The sequence below is a fragment of the Drosophila kikkawai genome, chromosome 3R (genome assembly GCF_030179895.1).
Source record: "Drosophila kikkawai strain 14028-0561.14 chromosome 3R, DkikHiC1v2, whole genome shotgun sequence".
Classification (NCBI taxonomy): domain Eukaryota; kingdom Metazoa; phylum Arthropoda; class Insecta; order Diptera; family Drosophilidae; genus Drosophila; species Drosophila kikkawai.
The window spans coordinates 10,919,133-10,942,786 of record NC_091731.1 but is presented as its reverse complement, the minus strand read 5'-3'; the positions used below and the strand labels follow the sequence as shown (position 1 = coordinate 10,942,786).

At 43.2% G+C, this 23,654-nt stretch overlaps 5 protein-coding genes across 8 annotated transcripts; 3 read left to right on the top strand and 2 right to left on the bottom strand.

Moving 5' to 3' along the window:
* The first annotated feature begins 863 nt into the window (after window positions 1-863).
* Window positions 864-4,675, top strand: LOC108071349 (uncharacterized). The gene is made up of 3 exons (XM_017162084.3): window positions 864-1,792; window positions 1,850-2,132; window positions 2,262-4,675. Exons 1-3 carry the CDS (start codon window positions 1,086-1,088, stop codon window positions 3,441-3,443), a joined length of 2,172 nt encoding a protein of 723 aa, XP_017017573.1. The 5' UTR covers window positions 864-1,085; the 3' UTR covers window positions 3,444-4,675.
* A 1,444-nt stretch (window positions 4,676-6,119) lies between these two features.
* On the top strand, window positions 6,120-6,647 carry LOC108071284 (homeobox protein GHOX-7). Its single transcript, XM_017161974.3, has one exon. The coding sequence runs from the start codon at window positions 6,120-6,122 to the stop codon at window positions 6,645-6,647; it is 528 nt and encodes a 175-aa protein (XP_017017463.2).
* A 4,306-nt stretch (window positions 6,648-10,953) lies between these two features.
* On the top strand, window positions 10,954-11,904 carry RpS30 (ribosomal protein S30). The gene is made up of 3 exons (XM_017162104.2): window positions 10,954-11,092; window positions 11,309-11,397; window positions 11,486-11,904. Exons 2-3 carry the CDS (start codon window positions 11,320-11,322, stop codon window positions 11,804-11,806), a joined length of 399 nt encoding a protein of 132 aa, XP_017017593.1. The 5' UTR covers window positions 10,954-11,092; window positions 11,309-11,319; the 3' UTR covers window positions 11,807-11,904.
* Window positions 11,705-15,101, bottom strand: Ir93a (Ionotropic receptor 93a). Of its 4 annotated transcripts, none has more exons than XM_070286538.1 (9): window positions 14,912-15,101; window positions 14,677-14,813; window positions 14,505-14,613; window positions 13,882-14,429; window positions 13,590-13,692; window positions 13,382-13,530; window positions 13,148-13,327; window positions 12,715-13,093; window positions 11,705-12,658 (listed from the first exon to the last, which is right to left on the bottom strand). In XM_070286538.1, exons 1-9 carry the CDS (start codon window positions 14,967-14,969, stop codon window positions 11,922-11,924), a joined length of 2,400 nt encoding a protein of 799 aa, XP_070142639.1. In that variant the 5' UTR covers window positions 14,970-15,101; the 3' UTR covers window positions 11,705-11,921. The 4 variants fall into 4 exon arrangements, with proteins under 4 accessions (XP_070142639.1, XP_070142640.1, XP_070142637.1 ...); XM_070286539.1 differs by having other exon boundaries at window positions 12,715-13,090; window positions 14,912-15,093; XM_070286536.1 differs by having other exon boundaries at window positions 13,382-13,533; window positions 14,912-15,091.
* A 940-nt stretch (window positions 15,102-16,041) lies between these two features.
* KaiR1D (Kainate-type ionotropic glutamate receptor subunit 1D) lies at window positions 16,042-23,154 on the bottom strand. The gene is made up of 13 exons (XM_017162080.2): window positions 22,749-23,154; window positions 22,228-22,383; window positions 19,789-19,883; window positions 19,636-19,725; window positions 19,416-19,573; window positions 18,619-19,294; window positions 18,389-18,558; window positions 18,069-18,329; window positions 17,879-18,010; window positions 17,626-17,824; window positions 17,454-17,565; window positions 17,275-17,394; window positions 16,042-17,204 (listed from the first exon to the last, which is right to left on the bottom strand). Exons 1-13 carry the CDS (start codon window positions 22,843-22,845, stop codon window positions 16,909-16,911), a joined length of 2,562 nt encoding a protein of 853 aa, XP_017017569.1. The 5' UTR covers window positions 22,846-23,154; the 3' UTR covers window positions 16,042-16,908.
* Between the last annotated feature and the right edge of the window lie 500 nt (window positions 23,155-23,654).

The following is a 23,654-nucleotide window of genomic DNA, read 5'->3' as shown; positions in this document are numbered from 1 at the left end:
TGAAAAAACAATGCAAATGAGCAAAGCTTACATGAGCTTACTAAAATTTGCAACATGCTAATTAATATTTATCTAATAATGTGGTTCGTAGCTGCAGACTGAAGCTGAGTAAGAAATATATAATTTTTAATGATCATAAAAGAAGAAAAAAAAAAAAAAACATATAGCTGTAGAGATTTACTCATAATGTACAAGCAAAACCTAACCCCCTATATTTTTATTTCGCCTATTTTACTATACTCGTACATATGTACATACATAAGAAGCCCCCATGCCAAGTCATGCTTTCGTCAAGATCGTGCCTAATAATGAACAATGGGTTGATGAGCGTTTTTTTTTCTTGCCCATGTTTTCATTGAAATTAATCATAGAAGCTTAATATTGCTCGCCCTAGACACCCATTAGATTTATACGAGCGTAAGGTGCATAGATACCCTAGCATTTTTTTTGTAAGGAAAGTAATAAGCTGGCAAGATAAAAAATATATATATTTTTTTGAAAGTAGTAACAAGTTTGATAAGAAATAAACCAACCCTCGATCATAAAATATCATACCCCTAGAAGCAAACCCGGCACTCAGTTCGCTTTACAAAAAATTCTAAATATTTCATGAATAGTTACACGTTATTTCCCTTCTGGCAATGAACACTGGGTATAAATAGTGGGCTTACAAGATAACTTAATTGCATGTTATCTGTGATCGAAGAGCTTAAAAACCCATAACGAATGGAGGCCAGAAATGTTTTTGTTTCTTCTTTAAGCGATTCTCAGTTTAGTCATAACCAAACTTTTTGCTTAAAATAAAATTAGAGAATTTAAAAAAAGAAACATTCACAACATCTGTGGCTATATAACTTGAAACAGCGCTTTTGCTTTTGGTGAGCTATAGCTCTGCCGGAACATGACGTCTTCTGCCTAACACAGAACCTCCGGCAGGCGATAATAATATATCCGCAGCGCGCTTGAACTATTCTCAGTTGAGCAGTTGCGACTGGTAACGCGAACGGAGTGGACATACGGAGTGAGGTCCGGTCTCCAGTATTATTTAAATAAAGTACGGAAATGGTGTTGATAACGCCACCAGTATGTCGACAATTAAATATCAGTTAATTCCAACAAATGAGGGCGAGCCCATTGAAGGAAAGACCCCACATTGGATAGGGAAAATGTGTTTTCTGTGCACGGCTCTTTTTGTGATTGTGTTCTATGTTCTAAGTTCAGCGGAGGATCAGCTGGAGAGCAGTACCCAAGGTTATGCAGTGACTTCCGGAAGTCCCTTTTCTTTGGAGTCCAGTACAGTGGGTGCAAGGGTTTCTTCGCGTCTTCTGGATGTCCTACAAGATCCGAGCACTCTGTCACCCTGGACTGAGATTACCAAGCAGTCTCCGTTGAGTGACGGATATGAGAAGGGATTGGAAAGCGAAGATGAATGGATCACAGAAGCTCAAATGGCGGAGACCACAACACTCCAAGTCTTGAGTTCCTTAGAACAGATTACCGCTGAGACGACCACGAAAGCCTCTTATCCATTGGAAACGGCTTCGGGAGAGAAATACTTTGTGAATAGCCCTGAGTGCCAAATGCGCCATCCAAATCCCTTCGCCAGTAACATCCGAAAGATCTACAGGAAGCATCACTATATAGTCTGCGATAAGAGTCCCGATATGGTCACAGTGAACTTTAACGACACGACCGGGACCTACAGGCTGCACAAGAACGAGGGCAACTCCACTTGCTGCTTTAAGCGGATCCTCCGAGTAGGACTTCGGACCATGGCGGACCACAAATACAAGTAAGTCGCTTAGTGCCAAATCAGTTATGGCCGCTAAAAAGGATCCCATTTTGCCAGGCTGCTTCCGTGTGAGAAATTCCCCCAGGATTTTGAAGTCCCAACTGAAGTCACGGCCATGATCACCGAATGCCGGAAGAGTCCGCAGGGCAACGTGTCACAAACAGACGCCTTTAGTTTTGTGCATCCCCGGAAGGATTCCAATCCAGCTTTGAGCAAACGGCCCAGCGTCCTGCTCTGGGGCATCGATTCCGTCTCCCGAATGAACTTCCAGCTGACCATGCCCCTCATGCACGAGTACTTGAACGGTCAGCACTGGTACGAGCTGCAGGGCTATAACAAGGTATTATAAATAATACATTTGCTTTTGTTTGAGACTATTCATTTATCTTAAAGCAATAATCTTAAATTTAAAATACTGTTGGATTTCTTGATATCCCTAAGAATGAACGAAATACTTCATTTTTTTCAGATGGGCGACAACACCTTTCCGAACCTAATGGCTCTGCTGACGGGATTTAACAAGACCTACGCCAATGCCAGGTGCCGGCCGAGTGCGGTAGGTGGCCTAGACGCCTGCCCGCTGGTGTGGAAGGACTTCAAGGCGAAGGGTTACACAACGGCCTTCGCCGAGGACTGGAGCAGATTTTCCACATTTGACTTCATGAGCAAGGGCTTCCGTAATCCGCCGACGGACGTCTACGGCCGACCAATGATCCTGGCCTTGGAAAAGGAGCTAAAGAAGACAATAATGGCAGACATGCCCTTTTGCTTGGGCCGCAGGTCATCCGGCGAGTACATCTACGACTTGGCCGAGCAGTTTACCAGGGCCAACCGGAATCGGACCTTCTTTGGCATGTTCTGGACGAATACCTTTAGCCACAATGACTTCTCCATGCCGTCCGCCATGGATGCAAGGATGGTGCAGTACATGAGGTCGTTGGACAAGAACGGCGTCATGGACAACACAATTATCATCTTCTTTAGCGACCATGGAAGTAGGTTTGGTCCGTTGCGAAAATTGGACAGCGGTTTCCTAGAGGAGCGGCTGCCCTTTTTTTATATGCGCATGCCACGATGGATTCGGGAGAAGTATCCGGAGTTAATGAGGAACCTGCGGGCGAACCGCAATCGCCTTACATCGCCATACGACATTCATGCCACGCTGAAGCACATCCTGAGGCTGGACACCCCGCCCGAGCAGCTGCCCCGCCCTGAGGGCTGTCCCACCTGCCACAGCGTCTTCGAGGAGGTGGACTGGGCCCGGAATTGCTCTCAGGCTGGAATTGATGAGCACTGGTGCGGCTGTGACAGCTTCACCGAGTTGCCCTCATCGGATGCCAGGCTTGGAGCTATGTCCACTCAGCTGGTGGACGCCATTAACGAGTTTGTGGCGGGGAAAAAGGGAGCAGAAAAGTGCCATCGCCTGAGGGTGGGACGAGTATTATCGCTGCAGCAAAGGGGCAACTCGAACGCCTATCTGCTGCAGGTATATGCCCAACCAGGGAATGCTTTCTTTGAGGCCACGGTGGACTGGGATACGGGGAGTCAAAGGATTTCCATCCGAGTGCCCAGCATCAGTCGACTGGACTTCTATTCCTATCAATCGAAATGCACGTCGGTCAAGGAAACTAAGAAGTTTTGCATCTGCTGAGGTCTAGGTTCCGCAGGATTGCACCAAAAAGGACCCCCTTCGGTATCTGTCGGATCTCGGATTCCGGGGCCTTTGTTCCAGTGAGTAATAAAGCGTATCGCTAGGGACAATCTGCGTTTAGTTCCTGGCAACCACTTCCGCCAAAGTAATTGCGGTTGAGATTGTGCAAATTCTAAATTAGTTGACAATTACACGACAATTGGCAGATAATTCTCCCGAGATAGCAAGAAATATCAACAGAAACTTACCGCAATCAAGACGCATCTGTAAAATACAATATTAGCAACTATATCTTATAACTGGATTGAGTACAAGTATGAGAATAGTTTATCTTATCAAAGAGGTTTTATTGTGAATTTCGCTTCTTTTAATCTCGAGTGCACTTGAAAAATAAAATGATGTTTATCTTGTGCTGCGAATTTGAGGACATGGCTCTTCACAATATTATGGCCCAAAAGTGCTTGACAAAAGTTGTGATTTATGAAAACAAACATTAGATTTAAGTGTACTTTTAGGAAATTAAAGAATTTATTTACCATTGTATATAATTTAAATTCAAAACTCAACTATAATTAATGTTGAATAATAATAAATGTTGAACATATTACTAATTTTACAACTTGGGCCAGCTTTTGAGAAATGCTGATATTATTTATAGAATTTGAAGAGTTTCTGAACCTATTTTTATATAATTTAAAATCATAAGTAAACTATTGAATCGTAATAAAAGCTGAAGAAATTAGGCCAGTTCTTAGGAAATATTGATATCATGATGTGATAGCATGGGGCTCTTGGCTTCTCAATACAGCCAACTGTAATTAACAGATAGGGGTTTATAAGTTAAAAGTTTTCCAAGAAATTTCAAACAATCCTATATTGGCTCTATTGTACTTAACTTGACGCTTCAGGGTCGTAAGAATCAAAATTATCTATATATATAAAAGATATAGAACATTTACAGCCGATTTCCTGGGACTTGCTATCTTTCTACCATTAAAGTTCACTCCTTGAAGGTTTGATAGGAACTTTAAAAACGGATGTTGACCTAGTACTATTACTTTATAAGTGAACGTAGATAACCGATACTGCTGATAGTTCCTAAGTTTATATTAAATGGTTATACTACATTATGAATAAAGAACTAGAATATAAAATGAAGTGCAGTTTAAAATATATTGTATTAAATGAATTAAACAAGCTTGTTAACTAATTACAGTTAACAGAAGCTTCCCCACTTGCTGCGTATATTTAACATTTGATAAACCATTGTCTCAAGGTAATACAACGGCAGACTAGCTTAATTTATTAAACAACTCATCGCCGAAACTTTGAGGTTTGTATGAGGTATTAGAGTCATTGAATCGGCTGATTGCATGTTCTCAACAATCATAGTAGAAAACTGGTAAATACATTATATGATGTCATTAGCAAGCCTTCTACTCCATCGTTTTGTCTGGTGTTCTTCGCTGTATCCGCCATATGCTGACTATCCGATGGTTATTCGCAATTAACAGTGTAATTGATACTCTTCGAGACCCGCGAGAGTCGAGGGTTGCCACAAAACTCGTTTCCCAAAGGCAACTGTTGTGAAAACACATTTACGAATCAATCAAAACATACGCGCATCAAAATATATCAGGCTCAACTTGTTTTCCCATCGAAGGGATGGGCTTGGGCTGAATGGGATTGGAGGACACGGCCCAAAACATGGCAGCGGATTGGGAGGGGAACCAGAACCACCCTGGAAGCCACTGTCTTAACCACAACAATTTATAAGCTATACAAAATTTGTTAAGTGTTTCAATGTTTTGAGTTACCGAAGAGTGTATGCACTCTATCTGTATTTTGTAAATATTTGTTTTATTTTTTTATTTAATTTAAAATTCTATTTTAATGTTACACTTAAGCTATAGAAATACAATTTTTTTAGTTAGTTATAATTATTTTTAATGTTTTAAAATTCAGATGTTATTTTCCTGATATAAACTTAAGCAACCTAAAGTTTATTTTAAGGAAACAGGAAAAACTGCAGAGAAGTTTTTTCTTCAAGATTAATAAACTTTTTTACAATATGTGATAAATATCGTATTATTGAGATCGCTGGTCATACAATATATAGAATATATCTAGATGATCTAGATATTATATTAGTGCTAATCCTTGCAAATTCTGATATAGATCAATTTCTATACACTTAACGGTTTCCTTCATATAATTAACAAAATATTTCATTAATTACCATTAAGTTTTTACCCCTCCCAAACGGTTAGGGCATAAAGATATCGACATAAAAACAGAAGCTGAAATCATAAACATTGTGACCGGCGAACATTTGATTGAAAGTCAGATACAATTGCTTGTGGAATCGTGTACTTTATTGCCTTGCCGGGCCTAATCTTTGCCGCTGATAAGGGTAATATAATTGAGCCCCGGCCAGAGACAACCGGCGGATGACTACCTGGCCAGAGTTGGGAAACGCCTATTAATCGCCTCGTTGCTCCCGAATGAGATTTGTATTGGGCCAGGCGGCTCTTCGTCCTGCGAGACAGGGATGGCCGTACTGTCTCTCTCGAATGCAAATGGCGGCGGTGGGCAGTCCTTGGATAAATAGCTCGGGGATGCGCAGCGAACTCAGCAGTAGCACTTGAACCAGCTCGGCGAGAGGATCGCGCAAGGATGAGTGACTTTAGCATCGAGTATATCCTGAACCGTGCCGGCGACAGATATGTGGGTACGAACGCCTCCTTGGGAGTCATGCAACGACTACGCGGCAGCTTGCCATTCCACCCGTACGCCGGCCATCCCACCAAGGAACTCCGAGCATCTCCGCCAGCTGCGGAGGAGAACCAGATGCCGGTCTACGACTGGCTACAGTACACCCGATATCATCCTCCCAAGCTTCCGCGGGGCCTGCGCCAAAGTGGCCCCGCCAAACGGACGCCTGGCCGTTTGCCCCGCATTCCTTTTACGCCAATGCAGCTCCAGGCGCTAGAGAGTGCCTACAAGGAGTCCAATTACCTGAGCGCCGAGGATGCCAACAAGCTGGCCGAGTCCCTGGAGCTGACCAACACCCGGGTGAAGATCTGGTTCCAGAACCGACGGGCTCGCGAGCGACGGGAGAAACGGGAAAAGGACGAGAGCTGCGACTCCACCTTCTCTTCAAATGCCTCCAGTCCGGAACCGGAAATGCTCGTCGTCGTTTAACTTAGGACAATTTAGTAGACTTTATTCTTCCTCTACGGCTGTTACTGTGTAACTTAGTGGCTTCTTGTAAATATATATTATAAGTTAGTTAATCAAAATACAAAAAATAGCATTAAAAATCTGTCAATATCAATATTAACTGTTTAAATATGATTTGTTTAAGCTGGGATGGTCTTTGTGGTTGACATTTAATTCAATATGCTAGTTTGGGAACTTTCGATGGATTCCTATCTAAATTTACAAGATAATTTAATAAATAAATATGTAAATAAATTACATACTTGAGACCTTGTCCATTAAAATATAGTCTGCTGAAAAATAATTAATCTTAATTGGAAAATCTTCCTTTGGCCAGTTAAAACATTACATTTTATTTGTTTCTTTAGCAGAAGTATAATTTTTTCAAGCCATCGTCAAATATAATCTAATATATGTCCATATGGTAAGTACTAGTATCTTGCGGATTTCATTGCTGACATAAGATCATCACTCGATTGATTCTGTTTGCTATATCTGTGTCGGTATGCTATATCTATTTTGGTTTTCTGTAAAAAGATCACAAAAAGAACTAATAATAAATGAAAGTCTACTCATAGAATTAGAATATTGAGAGTTTAAAGACATTGTCGAACAATTTTGATTAAAAACAAGAAAGGAAGCTAACTTCGGCACGCCGAAGTTTGTATACCCTTGCAGATATTATTTCATTACAGTTTACCTATACTTATTATGTTTACAGTTTGACAGTTACAGTTTTGCATTCCCAGCTTTACATTTTGTATACATCTACCGATCGGTTTATATGGCAGCTATATGATATAGTTGTCCGATTTCTATGAAATTTATACCAAAATTCTAGAACAATAAAAAAAGCCTATATCTCAGAGTAGATACAAATACGTTGAAAAACAACGAAGCAATAATTTTTTTCCTATTAATTTCCCGATCGTTCCTATGACAGCTATATCATATAGTCGTCCGATTTTCATAAAATTTTTACCAAAATTTAGAAATAATATAAAATGGCCATATCTAAAAAATGGTGCAAAAATATTGAAAAACAGCAAAGTTATAATTTTTTTCTAAAAATTTATCGGACATTTGTATGGCAGCTATATGATATAGTCGTCCGATCCGGCCCGTTCCGACATATATAGCAGTGAGAGTATATAGAAGACTATATGCAAAGTTTCATTCAGATAGCTTTTAAACTGAGGGACTAGTTTGCGTAGAAACGGACAGGTGGACAGACGGACAGACGGACAGACGGACAGATGGACAGACGGACATGGCTAGATCGACTCGGCTGTTGATGCTGATCAAGAATATATATACTTTATAGGGTCGGAAACGTCTCCTTCACTGCGTTGCAAACTTCTGACTGAAATTATAATACCCTGCAAGGGTATAATAAAAATAGTAACATACATATCGACGCATTTTCGCGAAAGTATCGTATGTCGAAAAATCCAATTTTACAGGAGAAGCTTTTTTGTGCTTTAATCTCTTAGGAAGCTCTATAGAAAAGACAAAATTGAAACTTAATTTTTATCGGAACTATAGGGTTTTTAGTTATAATATTTCACAGGGTAGTGAGACATTAGGTGCCCAACAATTTTGCATTAAAATCTCAATTTCGAAAAAAAGCGACATACGATACTTTCGCGAAAATGCGTCGATATGTACATGGAGACGTGTAAAAAAAAACACCAAAATTTTTCCGAGTGTTCCAGATTGTTTTATAAATTTACCGATCGCTCGTATGGCAATTAAATGATCCGTTCCTTTTATGAACATATATACTAAGATACTATAAAATTATGATGATTGGTAAGATTTATCTAGATTGTTTTAAAAATTATGGATTAGTTTGTGTAGTAACGGAAAGTTGACTCTATGTCGACACTGGCAAATCACACAAACATTTTTAACATTTTCAGAAATGTATAAAAGAACCAAGTTGTATTTTTTATTAATAAAATTAGTTTTTTATTTATTATTTTACAAATTTTACTTTTAATAATTTTCATTTAAAACTTGTCAGTGCAAAAGTCATACACAAAATTAGTATTTAAAATTTACATTAAAATTTTGTATCAAAAATGTCTTTAAACCATCTTAGCACTCAAAAACGATTAACGCACTTAAAATAATATTTCTAATAAAGTATTTGAATATTTATTTAATTTTGGAAGTGTGTGAATACATTTTTGAATTAGTTATTAAAAGTACATTTTAATAGAAATTCTAACTAAAAATAGAATATAACAAACAATTCATATATTTGTTTCGATAGCTATTATAAATTAAGCTTAAACTAAAGTAAATTGTAAGCTATTATACACCATTTAATAACCATTTTAATCCAAGCCAATAACTATTTTCCCAACCACCCCTGGATATCCATTTCACCTGATGCAAATTGAATATGGATTGAGTAACTTAATATTTCACAGCGGAAACTGGTTGACTTCACTGGTTCTTCTGCTTCCCATGGCATCAGCATCACTTTGGCATAATGGGATCAAACGCAGCCGCCCCCAGGATAAGTAATGATAAGACGATGTGTGGCCGAAAATCGAGGGCATATGGGAAAATATCCGAAAAAGGTGAATGAAAATAAGGAAATTCGCGTGCCGGAAAAACAGCAAGCAGGAACGAGAGGAAGACGAAGGGCGGCAGGCTAAGCCGATTTTGCAATTGTTGCCGCTGTTTTTATGGTCAAGAGTAATTTGTTTTTCCGCTGCCTTTGTTTGTAAACATGCAAAAATATCAGATTACAGAGCAGCAGTTCCTCCAGGAGAAGGAGAGTAGCAGAGGCCTCGAGGGGGGAACCAAGAACGGATGCATTTCCCAAGCCTTGATTCTGCCACAAGGTCTGGCAAATGAGTTTACGCAAATCCAGAGGATCTCTTTTTCTAATCCCAAGCTAATCCGATCATATGAGCAGGGAATGGGCCTCCAGGAGATCCACGCTGAAGTGGACAACAGGAAGAGAGGATAGCATGCGCCATTTGTTTATCCAAAATGAACATCGATCAGTGGACATCGTCGAAGGGTTACCAGAATATCGAATGTCGCATTTCCTTAGATTGCAAATGTGGATTGCAATATGACAAGAAGAATACATAGTTTTTAGGGCTGCAATGTCTTTTCAGATCGCGGATCCTTCCTCGCCCATATCCAGACAGTCGAATGATCCCGAACTATTTAAGCCACACTCATTAGTAGCAGATAATTCGTGCAAATTTGTCAAATCGGCTTATGATTTGCATTCTATGACGGAATGTTTATGTTACTAATCTAGTCCTGTTTGACAAACAATGCGGCAATATTTGTTCTAATGGCGTAGAATAACACACAGCGTGTATTCTGTTGTCCTTTCTCCGGATCACACAAAGGACCTGGCCTGGACTAGGAGCAGGCGCAGGCGCATGAGAGGCCCACGGAAACTGGGTCAAGACGGGCGCGGGCGAGGACTAGTGGGTGCGGGCTCAACGTAATTCCCATTTTTGCGTAGATTGAGGTAAGCGGGGTGTGCGGGCTTAGCAGGGCGTCAGCCAGACTGTCCTTTTTCAATCTATTCAGTAAGAAATATGGTCCAGCACAAAAGAGTCTCAAAATTTTTTGTGTTTAATGAAAAATAAACTTTCTATATTGCCGTTCAAAAAACTTTAAATAGTTGTTTTTTGAGAAATAATAATTTGTATAATTTTAAAAATATACTATGTGGATAATATTAATTAATTAATTGCCAAGTTTCTCGGACATTGTTGATAATATTTTAAATGGTGTTCATATTCAATTATTAAATTGTTCATCTAACTACTGTTCAAAATTTGTGCACCACCGAAAATATTTATAGTAAATAAAACAGAGCTACAAAATATGGCTTCACTGGTTATCTTGTGTTCTTTATTAATTATTAAAAAAGGGAAATAATATATTCTATAATTTTTAAATAAGCATGTATTCACAAAAATTTATTTCATGTTTGTTTTGCAATATATTTGCTTAAATGTAATTTTTCCGGCATTTCCAATAATGTAATGTTCTCGGTATATTTGATCTGACGCTATAAATTTAATTAAGAATTCTTAAATGTTACCCTACATTTACAATGTAAGATAATTGGTATTATATTCTTTTTAAATATTTATTTCTAATATATTTGTTGAATATAAATACACATTATTTAAATATCCCGCGGAAATTGTTTTTGAAAACTAGTTCCACTTATCGATACTTTTATCGATTAGTTTTCGTTAGAACAAAACGGTCTGGCAACTCACACAACACTGCCAGACTTTCCGTTCATAAGCGACCACCACTGCCAGACTTTTAGTCTGAGTTTTTGAGATTTTTTAGGGGGAAAGCCAAATTTTGATCTGGCAGCACTGAACTGCCGCCATCTTTCTTTTTCGATCCGCACACCAAGTTAAAAGGTGAGCCGCCGTTTTTTTGCGGAAATATTATAGAAAATGCACCCTTTAAATAGAAATTACCGGCGGAATGTGTGTGCGGGCGAGGCCTGAGTGTGCGGCGCATGAAATGCCAGCTAGGAAAGGCTCCAAACGTCGCCAAACAGTTGACTCAACGGGCACACGTGTTCCGCAGCGCAGCCAAAATGAAAACTAATCACAGGCATGGTTCCTTTGCAGAGCGTGTCAACATGCAGCTTTTCGTACGTGGATTAGAGACCATCGAGGCCCTGGAGGTGTCCCAGGATGCCACCATCGCCGGAGTCAAGGTGAGTTAGCCCATCGATGCACAAAAACAAACGAGCGACCTTAACCTAAATGTGGTTTCTCTTCCCAATCCGCCAATCTTGCCGACAGAGCCAACTGGCCCAGCTGCATGGCTTCAGCTGCGAAGAGTTCAGCCTGAACTGCGAGGGCACCACCCTGACCAACGAGACGCCCGTGACCGCGCTCAGCTCCTTCGAGCTGGACATCAACGTTCCCATGATTGGTGGTAAGGTGCACGGCTCTCTGGCGCGTGCCGGTAAGGTCAAGGGACAGACCCCCAAGGTGGAGAAGCAGGAGAAGAAGAAGAAGAAGACCGGACGCGCCAAGCGCAGGATCCAGTACAACCGTCGTTTCGTCAACGTCGTCCAGGGCTTCGGACGCCGTCGCGGCCCCAACGCCAACTCCACCTAAAGTGTGTGACAGTGTCGCGAAATGTGGATCGAGTTGCTAGCTTTTTGCTGATGTTTATAAAGTAATTTTAAACATTAAAGAAACTAATTTACACGGTACGTGTTGTTGTCAGTGGTCAAATGGTGAACTCCTTGCTTTTTCGACTGTCGCTGAGCACGTAGAAACGGTGGTACCAGAACTCGCAGCATCCCACGACGACAGCCACCACAAAGCCCAAGAGCAGCACCAGGAAGCAGCCCTGCATGTCGTCCATGTTGACCTTGTGGTTCGTGACCTGGCGCAGGGCGCTCTTGCCGCTGCACTTGTCGGCGCTGGGCAGGTTCTTCTGGTGCCAGCGCTCTATGAAGCCCATGCGGAACATGCTGTCGATGTGGCGGTTTACGAGGTGCAGATAGGCACTCTGCGAAGGCACTATCATGGCGATCTGTTCGTCCACGAAGCTCTCCTTGCCCAGGGCGAAGCGGCACTCCTTGTCGCGCTCGAAGTGCTGCTGCACGATCAGCTGCAGGTTGATGCGCCAGTCGATGTTGATGCGATGTCCGCTCTTCACCGCCTCGATGTCCTCGCCCAGGCCGCTCCCGTAGATGGTCGCCCGCGACATGTAGTACTTGAAGTCGTCCCGGGTGGTGGTCTGCACATACTTCTCGAAAAAAGTGCCGTTGCGCAGCCCGTACTGGGAGATGGACTTGTGGCGCTGCAGCTGACCGAGGTAGTCGACACCCGGCTGGAATTTGGGGAAGGTGAGGAAGGCCACCAGGTTGCCGCAGTAGGTGGTAACCAGTACGATGACCACGATCCACCAGAAGCCCACCACCAGCCGGCCACTGTCTGCTCGGGGTAAATACATGCCACCTGTAATAAGAGGGAATCTCAGTTGGAGAAGCTTCAAGTATTGCTCCTAAACTTGCCTTGTTGCAGCAGGGCGCCAAAGATGTACCAAAAGCAACTCTTCACAGTGGACAAGCCCACGATTTGCATCTCATCCAGAGGAGCCAGGCGGTTGATGGCATACAGCATGGGAGCGGTCAGCAGAATGATGCCCACCAGGCAGCCCCAGGTCTCCATGGTGAAGGGAGCAGTAAACAGGTAGATGCGGGACACCTCGTCCGGCTGGCGTGTGATGAACGAGTACTTCTGCACACTGACCGGCTGGGTGTAGTTGAAGGGCTTCTGGTCGGGATCCTCCACGGTGGCAGCCACGGCGGCTATGAAGAACTGATTGCCCTGGACCATCTCCACCACGCGATACGGTATGCGATAGGTCATTGAGCCGGCCAGTTCGTCCTGCTGAGAGATCCTTGATGAAGCAAAGTAACCCAACAATGTAAAGAATAATCTCACGGTTTCGTTTGGGTTAAAGCTCGTGCTGAACGAATAATCCTCCCTCATGGTGGTGGCTTCGTGTAGATAGTAACTAAAGTTCAGGGCCCGACTTAGCTCCTTAAGGATTTCCATGACAATGCCCGAGTGCTCGACGATCACCCCGTGCTGGTTTTTGGTCAGGATTTGCCAGGGCGGATTCTACGAGCGATTTGAACCAATAATAAGGATTATATTCCTGGCTCAAAGACTCACATGCACGGTTAGCACGTCCATGGTGATGTTGCGAAAGTGGTGCTCGATGTGCGGAAAGGTCAGCTCCTGACAAACGAATCCCAGGAGGGGACTCCAATAGCCGATGTTGACGAACTCGAAGTTTCGGTTCTTGGCATCGCGTATCGGGGCTTCTTAATGGGAAACGATTTATGAAGCAAAAGCGGATAGGTAGGGATATCAGACTGACCTGAACGGTACTTTCGGTTCTCCTGGCTCTTGCCCCACGTGATGGCGGTCTCAATGCGCCACTTGGCGCAGCTGGCACACCTGCTGTTGGCCTTCAGGTAATCCTTAAGAAAATAATTAGGGTAAAATGTGAGTTCATTCAGGAGAAAATTTCCTGAATCTTAAATCACCTTTAATAATATTTATCAGATTTAAAATGTGGAATTTAAATAAAATTCCCCATTAAAAATGGAAGAATTAAAGGAGACACACCTTTCAGATAAATAAAAATTCTTAAAGAGCCTGCCACTTACTTTCATGTACTCCAGAATCTCCGCCTGTTTCTCCTGCTTTGTGAAGCGTATGGACTCCCACTCCTCGTCGGAGATCTCCCCATATATGGACTGCTCCTCGACGGTCATTTTGGAAATGGAAGAAACCAGGGCCAGGCTTACCTCGGAGATGGTGCAGTTAAGCGTGTCTTGGCAGTCCGGCAGGGTCTCATTAAGGGCAAAGGCTATGTTGGCGCCCTCGTCCAAATTAAAGGTCACGGCGCCGGCATCAAAGTCGCGACGCACCTTATCCAGGACAAAGAACATCCATTGGTTGCCCACATGGAACATGTTCAGTGTTTCTGCTATTTCAATAATGTCCTCGTGGAAGGCGGACACCACTAGGAACTGTTGGCGCTTTTCTTCGTGTTTGGTGGGTGCAAATTGGGACAAGGCCTGGCGCAGAGCAGTTCGCTTCTTTTGTCCCCTTAACGAGTCATCAATCTTGTAGAGAATCAGTGAGATCGGAGTTATGTGATTGGTGGTGCTTTCGTGTACGATTGACTTGACCAAAACCGCATTTTCATCCACTAAAAATTTAAGATTAGAAGCAGGAAACTAAAGCCAAATCGAAAACATTATATCTTAAGGGTAAGACTACTTACATATTGATTGATCCACAAAGACCACAGCCGTCTTCCAGTTGAGAATCTGTTGCACTTTGGCATCCAGGATAATTTGGGGAAACTCATCGCCGTGGTCAACCATGGGAATCTATACAATAACCGATATTTTATATTATTGAAGGAATTAAAAGTGCCTGAGGGTTGGATCTACCATTAAAGCCCTGTTGAGTGGCAGCCGAGGACAATCGGAGTCCGTGATGGCAATCAAAAGCACTGAGGTCTCCATAGAGTTTTTGTAAAAGTTCCAGGTATTCTCACAATCCGTTACCGTGATGGCTGCCAAGAAATCTGCTCACAGAAACCAAGAAACAAAGATAATCATACCATGAATAACAGAGGCAGACAAAATGTAAAAAAAAGCCGCAGAACCAAGAACCATGATGTACTTTTCCAAGGGTTATTCATATGTGGATTTGAATTTTGAGGTTTTTTGATATATTCCATCTTGAAAGCGCCAAAAATACGGTTTTTGGGTACTTGTGAGGTGAGGTGCTGTAACTTTAATACGTTTTATGTTTTTTTTTTTTTTTTTAACGATTGTTACGTCTTAATGATAACGTACTGTTATTGACTTTAAAATCAGTTTTTAATATTTGTAAAAATTACATCACATCAAAAGTTCCCAAAAGCCGTATTTTAAGTTTAAATATTTTAAAAATTGGACGTCTACGAAATTTTCTGAGACCGAATTTCAGTTTAGCGCATTAAAAACTATCTGAATAGTATATTCCTGTTCTTGGTTTAATATAAACAATAAGATGCGTAACGTGCATACATTTTAATTTCATATGCAAACGCTCGTTCAAATTTGAGAGCTAATTTATGGTTCTAGAGCTCTCTTTCGTTCAGACTTTTCAATTTTGCGCTCTATAACTTCAAATGCAACAGAAATCGTATGACATCGTTACGTATCTTATTCTTTTTAAGGTCCTTGCTCTTACCCTTCTTCAATCGCACCGAGTTCCAGCTGAAATACCGCACGTTGATGCCGCCATTCTTCAGATTCTCCCTGATAATGTCGCTCAGGATTTTCTCAAAGTGAGCCATAATGTTCTGACCATGCATGGTCATGTACTCGTGATCCACCACAACGGCTGCGTATTGCCGATAAGCATTCAGTTTTCGCAAATAGGAATATCCAGCAGAACTCACCCAGCGAAGCGTTGGCGCTCAGAAAGGAGGAGAAGTCATTGCCCTCTATGGGAACCAGGAGGACGAGGTGCACTCCGCACAGGAGCAGTAGACAAGCCGATGACCGCATGACGCCAGGATGCCCAAAAGGCGACTGAGGAGCGGAGCCCGCAAATGTAACGAGGTTACCTCGCTGATAAAACAAAGCCAATTAATGCCAGCCACTCCGGACTAGCAGCGGAGCGTGTGCAAGTGCCATGAAAAATTCATTGGGGGAAAGTGGAAAGCCCGGTGATTGACAGTTTGCGGTTAGGCGTCGACAGCCACACCAAATGTCAAATCGGGCGCAGGTGTTCGTCGAAGGATATCAATGCGGCCAACAATGTGATGTTTTTGTTAACTGGCTTTATTTAATTGTAAGTATTTTATGAAATTGTCTGTCTGAATCGCCTGTATGAGTGGTAATTACATTTTACAATCTTATATCTTAGGGAAGAGAGAGAAGGCTGGGGGAGACGGGGACAGGGGGATAGTATGTCTAAGCTAAGAGTTACAACTCACTTAGGTTACGTCTACTGGCTAAGTCCGTCGAAAATATCGGCTTCGATTTGTTGTGTGTAAATTGTGTCCGGCTTCTTAGGGTAAGAATACGCTGATCCTGTCCTCTGGGTTATATGCATTCTGATCGCTTCGTGTGTATACATAATTTAGCTACAATTACGCCTATAGGTCAATTCCCAAAAATGCTTTCAAATATAAATGCAATACGATTCGATTTGTTGCAAGTTTTTGCGTTGTGGTTCCTTTAGGGCAGAGCTGCTCGGGCAGTGTCCCCGAGAGACAGCTTCGTGCCCTCGAGGGCACTGTGTGGGCAGCTCTGCTTTAGTGTATAGTTTATGTATATGGTTATTACGAGTATGTTACGAAAGGGAGTATAACCTGTATAAATATATATTTGGCATATGCCTCTCATATGCATATGCAGCTTAAATGTATATTAATATCTGGTTCCACGTAGCCTTCAAATCGGTGCAAACTTTCATTGGTGGCAACTTCGGAACGCTTGACTTCGATCCGTCCGAGGTTCGTGTAAGCCCCATATCTGCGTGGGATGTCGAAAACTGGCTATTTCGTCTATTGCTGTTGATATATGCTCTACCGGATTGCATGCTCCCGCCTCTATTGGCATCTGCGATTGCACTCCCGGGACCCACGTCGCCTAGACCCACTCGTCCCGGGTTTACGACTTTTCTCATTCGTTCAGTATCGCGCTCAGGCGCTCCTCCACGGCGACCTTGCGTGACTTCCACACGAACTCGCAGACGGCGATGACGCAGGCCACGCCCATGCCGCCCATCAGCACCACGAACACGCCACCCACGTTGGCCAGCCCCAGCTCATTGGCCGCCGACGAGGACTTGGAGGTTTCCACGCGGCACTTGCCGCCGCCGCGCTTCTCCTTCCACCACTTGGTTTTCAGGATGTGCAGCTTGCCCTCCTCCTGCAGCTTGAGTATCACGCTATTGATCGCGGTGCGGTAGGGCGAATCTGTGGTAGGAAACAGGGCAAGGAAGTTAATTTTTGAAATGGTTAACCCATATTTTATTTCCGGACTTACTGGGCGGAGTGGCTATGCCGTAGCTTTTGGTGTCCAGCATGCCGCCCACCTGCGTCAGTTCGCAGTTGCGCTCGGTCACATATTCGATGGACGTGGACTCCATTAGGAAGGCGTAGGATCCTGCATGTTGGAGGCTTGTCAAAGTATGTGCAAGTTAATAAGGCATCATCTCGACTCACCCTTGCCCTTGGCCACGCGCTCCACACCCTCACCGTTGCTGGCTGTGAAGACTGAGGGACGAGCTGACTCCATGAAGGACCACATGCGCTGATATGTGGAGATCTTCGAGTCCTGTAGTGAAATTAAAATGATTTCTTCAATACTTTTCCCTACTTTCTAATGAAAACTTACCCTGAAGAAAGCTGCCGTGCTGCCGCCCTTCAAGGCTCCATATTTGATTCTTGTCTGTTTGGCCAAATCCTCGGCGCTCTCGATGGGCGAGTCCATGCGCTCGACCGTCAAAAAGGCAGCCAGGTTGGCAGTGTAAGAGGAGATCATAATCAAAGTGAAGAACCACCAGATGCCGGCCACCATGCGTGTGGATAGAGCCCTGGAAAAATGTACTTTAAAAACAAGGACACATCTTTTAAAGTTGGAGGATTACTTGGGCAGGAAGTCGCAGCCCTGCTGCATCAGCGATCCAATGGCGAACCACATGCAGTTGAGCAGGGTGAACTGGCTCTCCACCTTCTCTCCATGGGCATCTGTATAGGCTGGCCATTCGTAGGGTGTAAACCTAAATAAAATAAATAAGGTTAAAGTTATAAAGTTATCACTACTTAAGGACCACTCACTTGGCCAGGATGAAGAGCAGCACGGAGACACCCAGGTAGGCAGTGGCCATGTAGATCCACACATCCAGGGACAAGGGCGACAGGAAAGAGAACAGATTGGGTGGCTGCTTGATGGGCTTCCGGTACAATATGGAAACGCCCAGGTTCATGAAAGGCGTGGTGAAGTCCACCGCCTGCTCACGCTCAAAGGTGATGGTGAGATCAGCAATGGCCAGGTCGGCTCGTTGCTCCAACAAGTCTCGGATCATGCCATTCCACTCGCTAAAAATAATTCATATCGTTTGTTTAATATTATTTCTAAGGCAAAGTTTGCTTCTTACCCTGTTAGTTTGTTGAGGCTGCCATAGCTGCCATCTGGCACCAGCTGGATCTTGTAGTTGAAGCCCAGGGACTTGGAGATCTCGTGGATGAGATCCACGGCATAGCCCTCGAACTGGTCGTTCCCACTGAGAGGTACCGCCGACTCCTTCCTCATGCAATAGGGATTGCTCTGCAGGAGAAAAGTTAGAAAAGTCCTTCAGGAAATAATTAAAATCCTGCTACTGCTCACCAATATTGTTGTAACCACCAACGTCTTGTTCTTCAGGTTGGCCTCGATCTCCTGCTGCTTCTGACTGAAGGTCCGCGTAAAGTTGATGCCATCGGGCAGTGTGGAGTTCCAGGTGCCGATCTTGCGGATTCCCGCCGGAGTCAGCTCCACGATGTCCAGCATAAAGTCCGTGCGGAAGCCCTGGTGGTCGAACTTGATCACGTTAGTCAGGCCCTTCATCTCGACGATCTTCATGTAGTTGATCAGGCTGAAGCCGTGCTGCCAGGTGCTCTGCCCATCGCAGCTGATAGGATGGATGTCGATCTGCTGCGAGGTGTCAAGGTCGTGCAGTGCCTTAGCGAACAGGTGCACGGCATCGTACATGAGCGCCGTCTCCGAGCGCACGGTGGTCAGGTTGGCGGACCGCAGCAGTCCCTTTTCGTCGATGCTCCATTGGCGCACCACGTCCGAGACGATCTTCTCGTTGATCAGCCGGAAGCCGGTTATGTTGGTGCCGCCGTAGCGGAACTCGTCCAGATTAACCGTGTGCAGGTCCAGCGAGGTCACCAGATAACTGTGGTAGTCGCTCATCATGCCGATCTGCTGCGCCTGCTTCAGCACCTCGTGGATGCGCTCCGTGGAGCAATCCAGCACGATGTGTGCCTCTGCCGAGTTCTTGATCTGCTTCAGGAGTGGTCTGCAATGGTGAGTGGATAATAATCGTATTAGGTGTAGGAGAATTAATATTTAATGCAAATAGTTGGAGTAATCCCCAAAACTGGGACGTGTTCTCGTTGGAGACGATTAACAAGGCTTACCTGTAATCACCGCTGTCGCTTAGCTGGCGCACCGTAATCGGAAAGGGCGTCATCCCGTGGGCCTTGAGCAGCTCCTGCAGCCGCACTATGCCGTCATTGTTCTCGTAGATTATGGTGAACGTCTTCCAGCCCCAGTGTCGCACGATATCCACGTAAGCCTGCAAGCAAGCGAAAGCCATCACAACAATGAGCAGTTGTGGGGATTGGGGAGTGGGCCTACCTTGGAGAGCGTATTAGGGTGTGGATAAAGGTTCACCAGGCAGCTCTCGCGCCTCAGCCGGTAGTCCCAGCGATTCTCCAAGTGGGGAATCTGTAACGAGTGTGTGTGTTTTTAGTTGACTCTGGGATACATCGCTCTGGGCGGCATACTCACCTCCATGTTGTCGCAAATGCTCTGGACGTGGCTGGCGGTGTGCGAGGACTGTGGCCCGAAAATGGCGGCAACTCCGATGTTCAATAGCCCGCAAACTGCAAGACAAACAAGAGTGCAATTGGGCTTTATGTGCAACTTATTTGTGGCTCTTTGGCAAAACTCGATTCCCCCTTAGGCCAAACCACTGTGAAATATCTGCGGGGAGCTACTTTTGACACACTTTCCTTATGGCAAATTGAGTGAAACACAAATCCCAAAGAGCTTAAAAGTCGCAAATTGATTTCCAAGTAATATGCTCTGCTCCCAGCCCCATTCCCATTCCCATTGCAATCCCAATTTCAATCTCAGTCCCAAACCCAATCCCAATCCCAATCCAATTTCCCCACACAATCCGCTTGTGTGGGAGATAATCTCGGGCTGCGACTTGAAAGGATCAAAAAGTAAAAACGAGACCAAGTAGCACAGTAATGTGCTTGCCTCTTGCTCGCTAATGTTCAGTTAGCCTCGTTCGCATATTTAAAATGCACTTCAGTATGACATAATTTCGTTTTGTCGTTAGCCCTTTCCTTTTGGCCCCCCTTCCGTCCTTCGGGATTTCGCCCCCGCCCCGTCACTTCTGTCATCCTTTCAGCATTCTTTGGCTCATCAGGCCCGCTAAGCACGTGTAAGTGCATGTGCAGCTTCACTTCGATGGCCCGAGTCTGCCGGCGGTCGGTGCGGTTAACCTGCCCTCGTACTTTCATAGCCTCGTATGTGTGCACCTGGGCGCCTCGTTACTGTCGTGCTGAAGTGTGTGTTTCTCGTTGGCCAGGCGAGGTCCTTTTTGGCCACCGTTCTGTCCAACTTTGGCGTCATTTGTGTCTCATTTATCACAGGATATTCGACAGTTGGCTCACGTTCCTTTGCCCGCTTTACGATTCATCTTCAGCGTTTAACGATTATCAAGTGCCAGCAGAAGTTTCATTATCGCCCCCACATAAAACTTAAAATTGCAGAGTGAAAACTGGCTTTGGGTTGCACCATAGTGCAATACTCCTTTTGTCGACTTTTAAGGATACTAGTTTGGGTTAGTTCTTTTGACTTAAAAGCTAGGTCTTGCTTTTTAAATACAGCTAAGTATCGATAAGCCATTTATTTACTATCCTTAGAATGTGAATGCTATATAATCACTATTTTGTCATTAAATGTTTTAATAGCAAATATATTAATGAGTAAAAAATGTTATTAAATTTATTTAATAACAAATTATTTTGCTACATATTTTTTCTGCTTAAATTTGATTGTAGTAGGCAATTATCAGTAAAATCAAAAGAATTGATGTAGACAAAGATAAAATTATAAAACACCAGCTACTAGACTTATTTCTTTGCACCAGTATCCTCCATAAATAAGGCTGCCCTAATGAAACATTAAAATATTTTGATAACACTATTTTATTGGTCTTTCAGTAAATTCGATAATGTGATTCTTATTTGAAAAAGAACACTAAATGTAGGAAGCCAATGTTTATATACCTTTGTAGTCTTAAATTGGATCAGAAGAATCTAAAATCGATCATAACTAAGCCAACATTTCCTTATTTTTAAACCACATAGCTTTTCCGAGTTTGGTTTTTAGATTATTAAAGCTTCATATAGAGTTTAAAATATTACAAAATAAAATTTGTTGAATTTTTGACCATTTTAATAAACATTCTTGGTTAAAAGTGTCCCTTTTCTCTAGCTGACTTGTATAGATCGACTCGGCTGTTAATGACAATCAAGAACTTATAGGGTCCAAAATTATTTCTCCACTACGTTGTAACTTTTGGCAAAATTAAGGCTTTCACAGTTATGTTTATCGAATATATTCGAACTCAGGTTTAAGAAATAAATAAGAATATATTTTCACACCCCTTTAAAGTAGTTTGCAAATAATACAACTCAATATTAATTGGCAAATCCATACAAACATAAAATACATATGTAAGAAGCTTGGAGTCTTTGAGTTTGCAATGAAAAGGAAAATCTATAAACATCAATAAGCATTGAAAACAATAACATGATGAATAATGTGTTTAATAACCGAATAAATATTCGACAAGTGCAGCATGTAAATACAACCAAAGCGCATACAAATATCAAAGTCTGTCCAAGAGATGAAAGGAAACCAGGACCCCAGGCGGCAATTAGCATAACATAAATCGCAAATCAAATGCGAAACCAAACAAAAGGGCGAATCGAGTGAAAACCCAAAATGGCAAAAAAGAGATGCGGATGGGGAGATGATGATGATGGCATGTGAGCTAAAAAGCAGAACAAAGGGCTCTTTCACCAAATCAAATATGCAGGCAGCTGCGTTGGGTTCAAGGCAACACACACCAAGGATGGCAGGTGGGCAGGGCAGTGGGAATACAGGCCAAGTCAACACTTGCAGCGCGGCGGCTGCTACGGCACTTACCCCTTTTTCCGGCATGGAAGCTGTCAAAGGGCGAGATGCGCTCTATCTGGGCCACCAGCTTGGAGCGCGGCAGGATGGAGCGGTCGGCGTTGATGCGGTCCACTGCCTGGCGGAAGGCCAGCTCCTGATTGTCATCGGAGGGATGGAACAGGCCACCTGCGGGGAAGACATAAAGAGAGCAATTGAAAATGTCAATAATGAGCGGTAGAAATAATTTGAAATATCATTAATTATTTCTCCTATGCACCGTTTCTGGGGATCTAAGAGAGGTGTAAATTTCGGGGGAGGCCTTAGCCGCGGGAAATCCCAGAGCGTTGAAATAAAAACAAACAACTCGCACACAGCCGCGCTTATCAAATACACACACATACGCAGGCTGACACAGAGACACGCGCTCTTGATTATGACGTGAAAAAAATCGATACGCAGCGGCTGAGATGCTGGTGGAATTTTGTTTTCATCCAAAATTCCAGTTACCAGATACTTGAACTTCGGTGGCTTCCGGTTTTGCGTTAACTCACCAATCTTGATGATATCGGGCAGGGCTAGAGCATCGCGGCAGTTGCAGATTAATTGCAGAAGCAGCAGCGGCAGGACCAAGAATCTCCTAGACCGCATCTTGGTATTGCTCACGATGGCAGTTTCCGGTGACAGATAATTGATTGGCTGGCTAATCGGGCACTTATCACTGCTGATATTCGTATCTAGCAGATATTTAACATTTTCACAACGCGGCAGTGTCCGCTGTGCGATTTGTATACTTTCCGGTTGTTTGTATATATATTTTCCGCTTTTCCGCTCGACTGTTATCTGCGAGGATGTGACATCCACTGAGCAGCGAGTGTTTGATTTGCCTGCTTTTATCCTGTTGCCTGCCCCGTGATGTGATGTGATGTGGTATGGGGGTGGGCCAGCATCCAAAAGCCGGCTGACAGTTCGAACAGCTGCGCAATGGATGCTGAGAGTGCTCCAGAGTGTTGCCACCCCCAAAACACAGATGAGCTTTTTCCCTGCCGAAGGTCGTTTGGTTGGAAAATGTGGAAACTAAACTGCTTTGCCGATGTGCTTTGGAAAAGCTGTTTGGCAGCATTTGGATCTTGGGGTTTTCCATAAAAAGTAGCTTGAATTTTTATATTATAAACGCAACTATCTGAATTAAAAATTTTACCATAAATAACAAGTTTTAATTCCTTATAAAAGAATTAACAATTAATTTATAAATTCTAATATGATATGATATAAAGGAAGTATCACAAGGACCCAAAGTATACCAGAAATTTAAAATAAAAATGTAAATACAGCTTTAAAAAAATTTATCACAAAGATAATTGTATACCTAAAATATATCCCAACCTCCGATTTCCTAACTTTTTGTTATATGAAAACATTTAAAGATGGTAAATAATCTATAGTTTGTGCTTTATGAA

Excerpts from the sequence above, each read along its gene's own strand:
- LOC108071349 (XM_017162084.3), top strand. The coding sequence starts at position 1,086 with ATGTCGACAATTAAATATCAGTTAATTCCAACAAATGAGGGCGAGCCC. Across the intron at positions 1,793-1,849 it reads ATGGCGGACCACAAATACAA|GCTGCTTCCGTGTGAGAAAT; the intron begins GTAAGTCGCTTA and ends CCATTTTGCCAG. Across the intron at positions 2,133-2,261 it reads AGCTGCAGGGCTATAACAAG|ATGGGCGACAACACCTTTCC; the intron begins GTATTATAAATA and ends CATTTTTTTCAG.
- LOC108071284 (XM_017161974.3), top strand. The coding sequence starts at position 6,120 with ATGAGTGACTTTAGCATCGAGTATATCCTGAACCGTGCCGGCGACAGA.
- RpS30 (XM_017162104.2), top strand. The coding sequence starts at position 11,320 with ATGCAGCTTTTCGTACGTGGATTAGAGACCATCGAGGCCCTGGAGGTG. Across the intron at positions 11,398-11,485 it reads CCACCATCGCCGGAGTCAAG|AGCCAACTGGCCCAGCTGCA; the intron begins GTGAGTTAGCCC and ends TCTTGCCGACAG.
- Ir93a (XM_070286536.1), bottom strand. The coding sequence starts at position 14,969 with ATGGAATATATCAAAAAACCTCAAAATTCAAATCCACATATGAATAAC. Across the intron at positions 14,614-14,676 it reads CACTCAACAGGGCTTTAATG|ATTCCCATGGTTGACCACGG; the intron begins GTAGATCCAACC and ends GTTATTGTATAG. Across the intron at positions 13,094-13,147 it reads GCTTTAACCCAAACGAAACC|CAGGACGAACTGGCCGGCTC; the intron begins GTGAGATTATTC and ends AGGATCTCTCAG.
- KaiR1D (XM_017162080.2), bottom strand. The coding sequence starts at position 22,845 with ATGCGGTCTAGGAGATTCTTGGTCCTGCCGCTGCTGCTTCTGCAATTA. Across the intron at positions 19,884-22,227 it reads CTTCCATGCCGGAAAAAGGG|TTTGCGGGCTATTGAACATC; the intron begins GTAAGTGCCGTA and ends TTTGTCTTGCAG. Across the intron at positions 17,395-17,453 it reads GCGCGTGGCCAAGGGCAAGG|GATCCTACGCCTTCCTAATG; the intron begins GTGAGTCGAGAT and ends TCCAACATGCAG.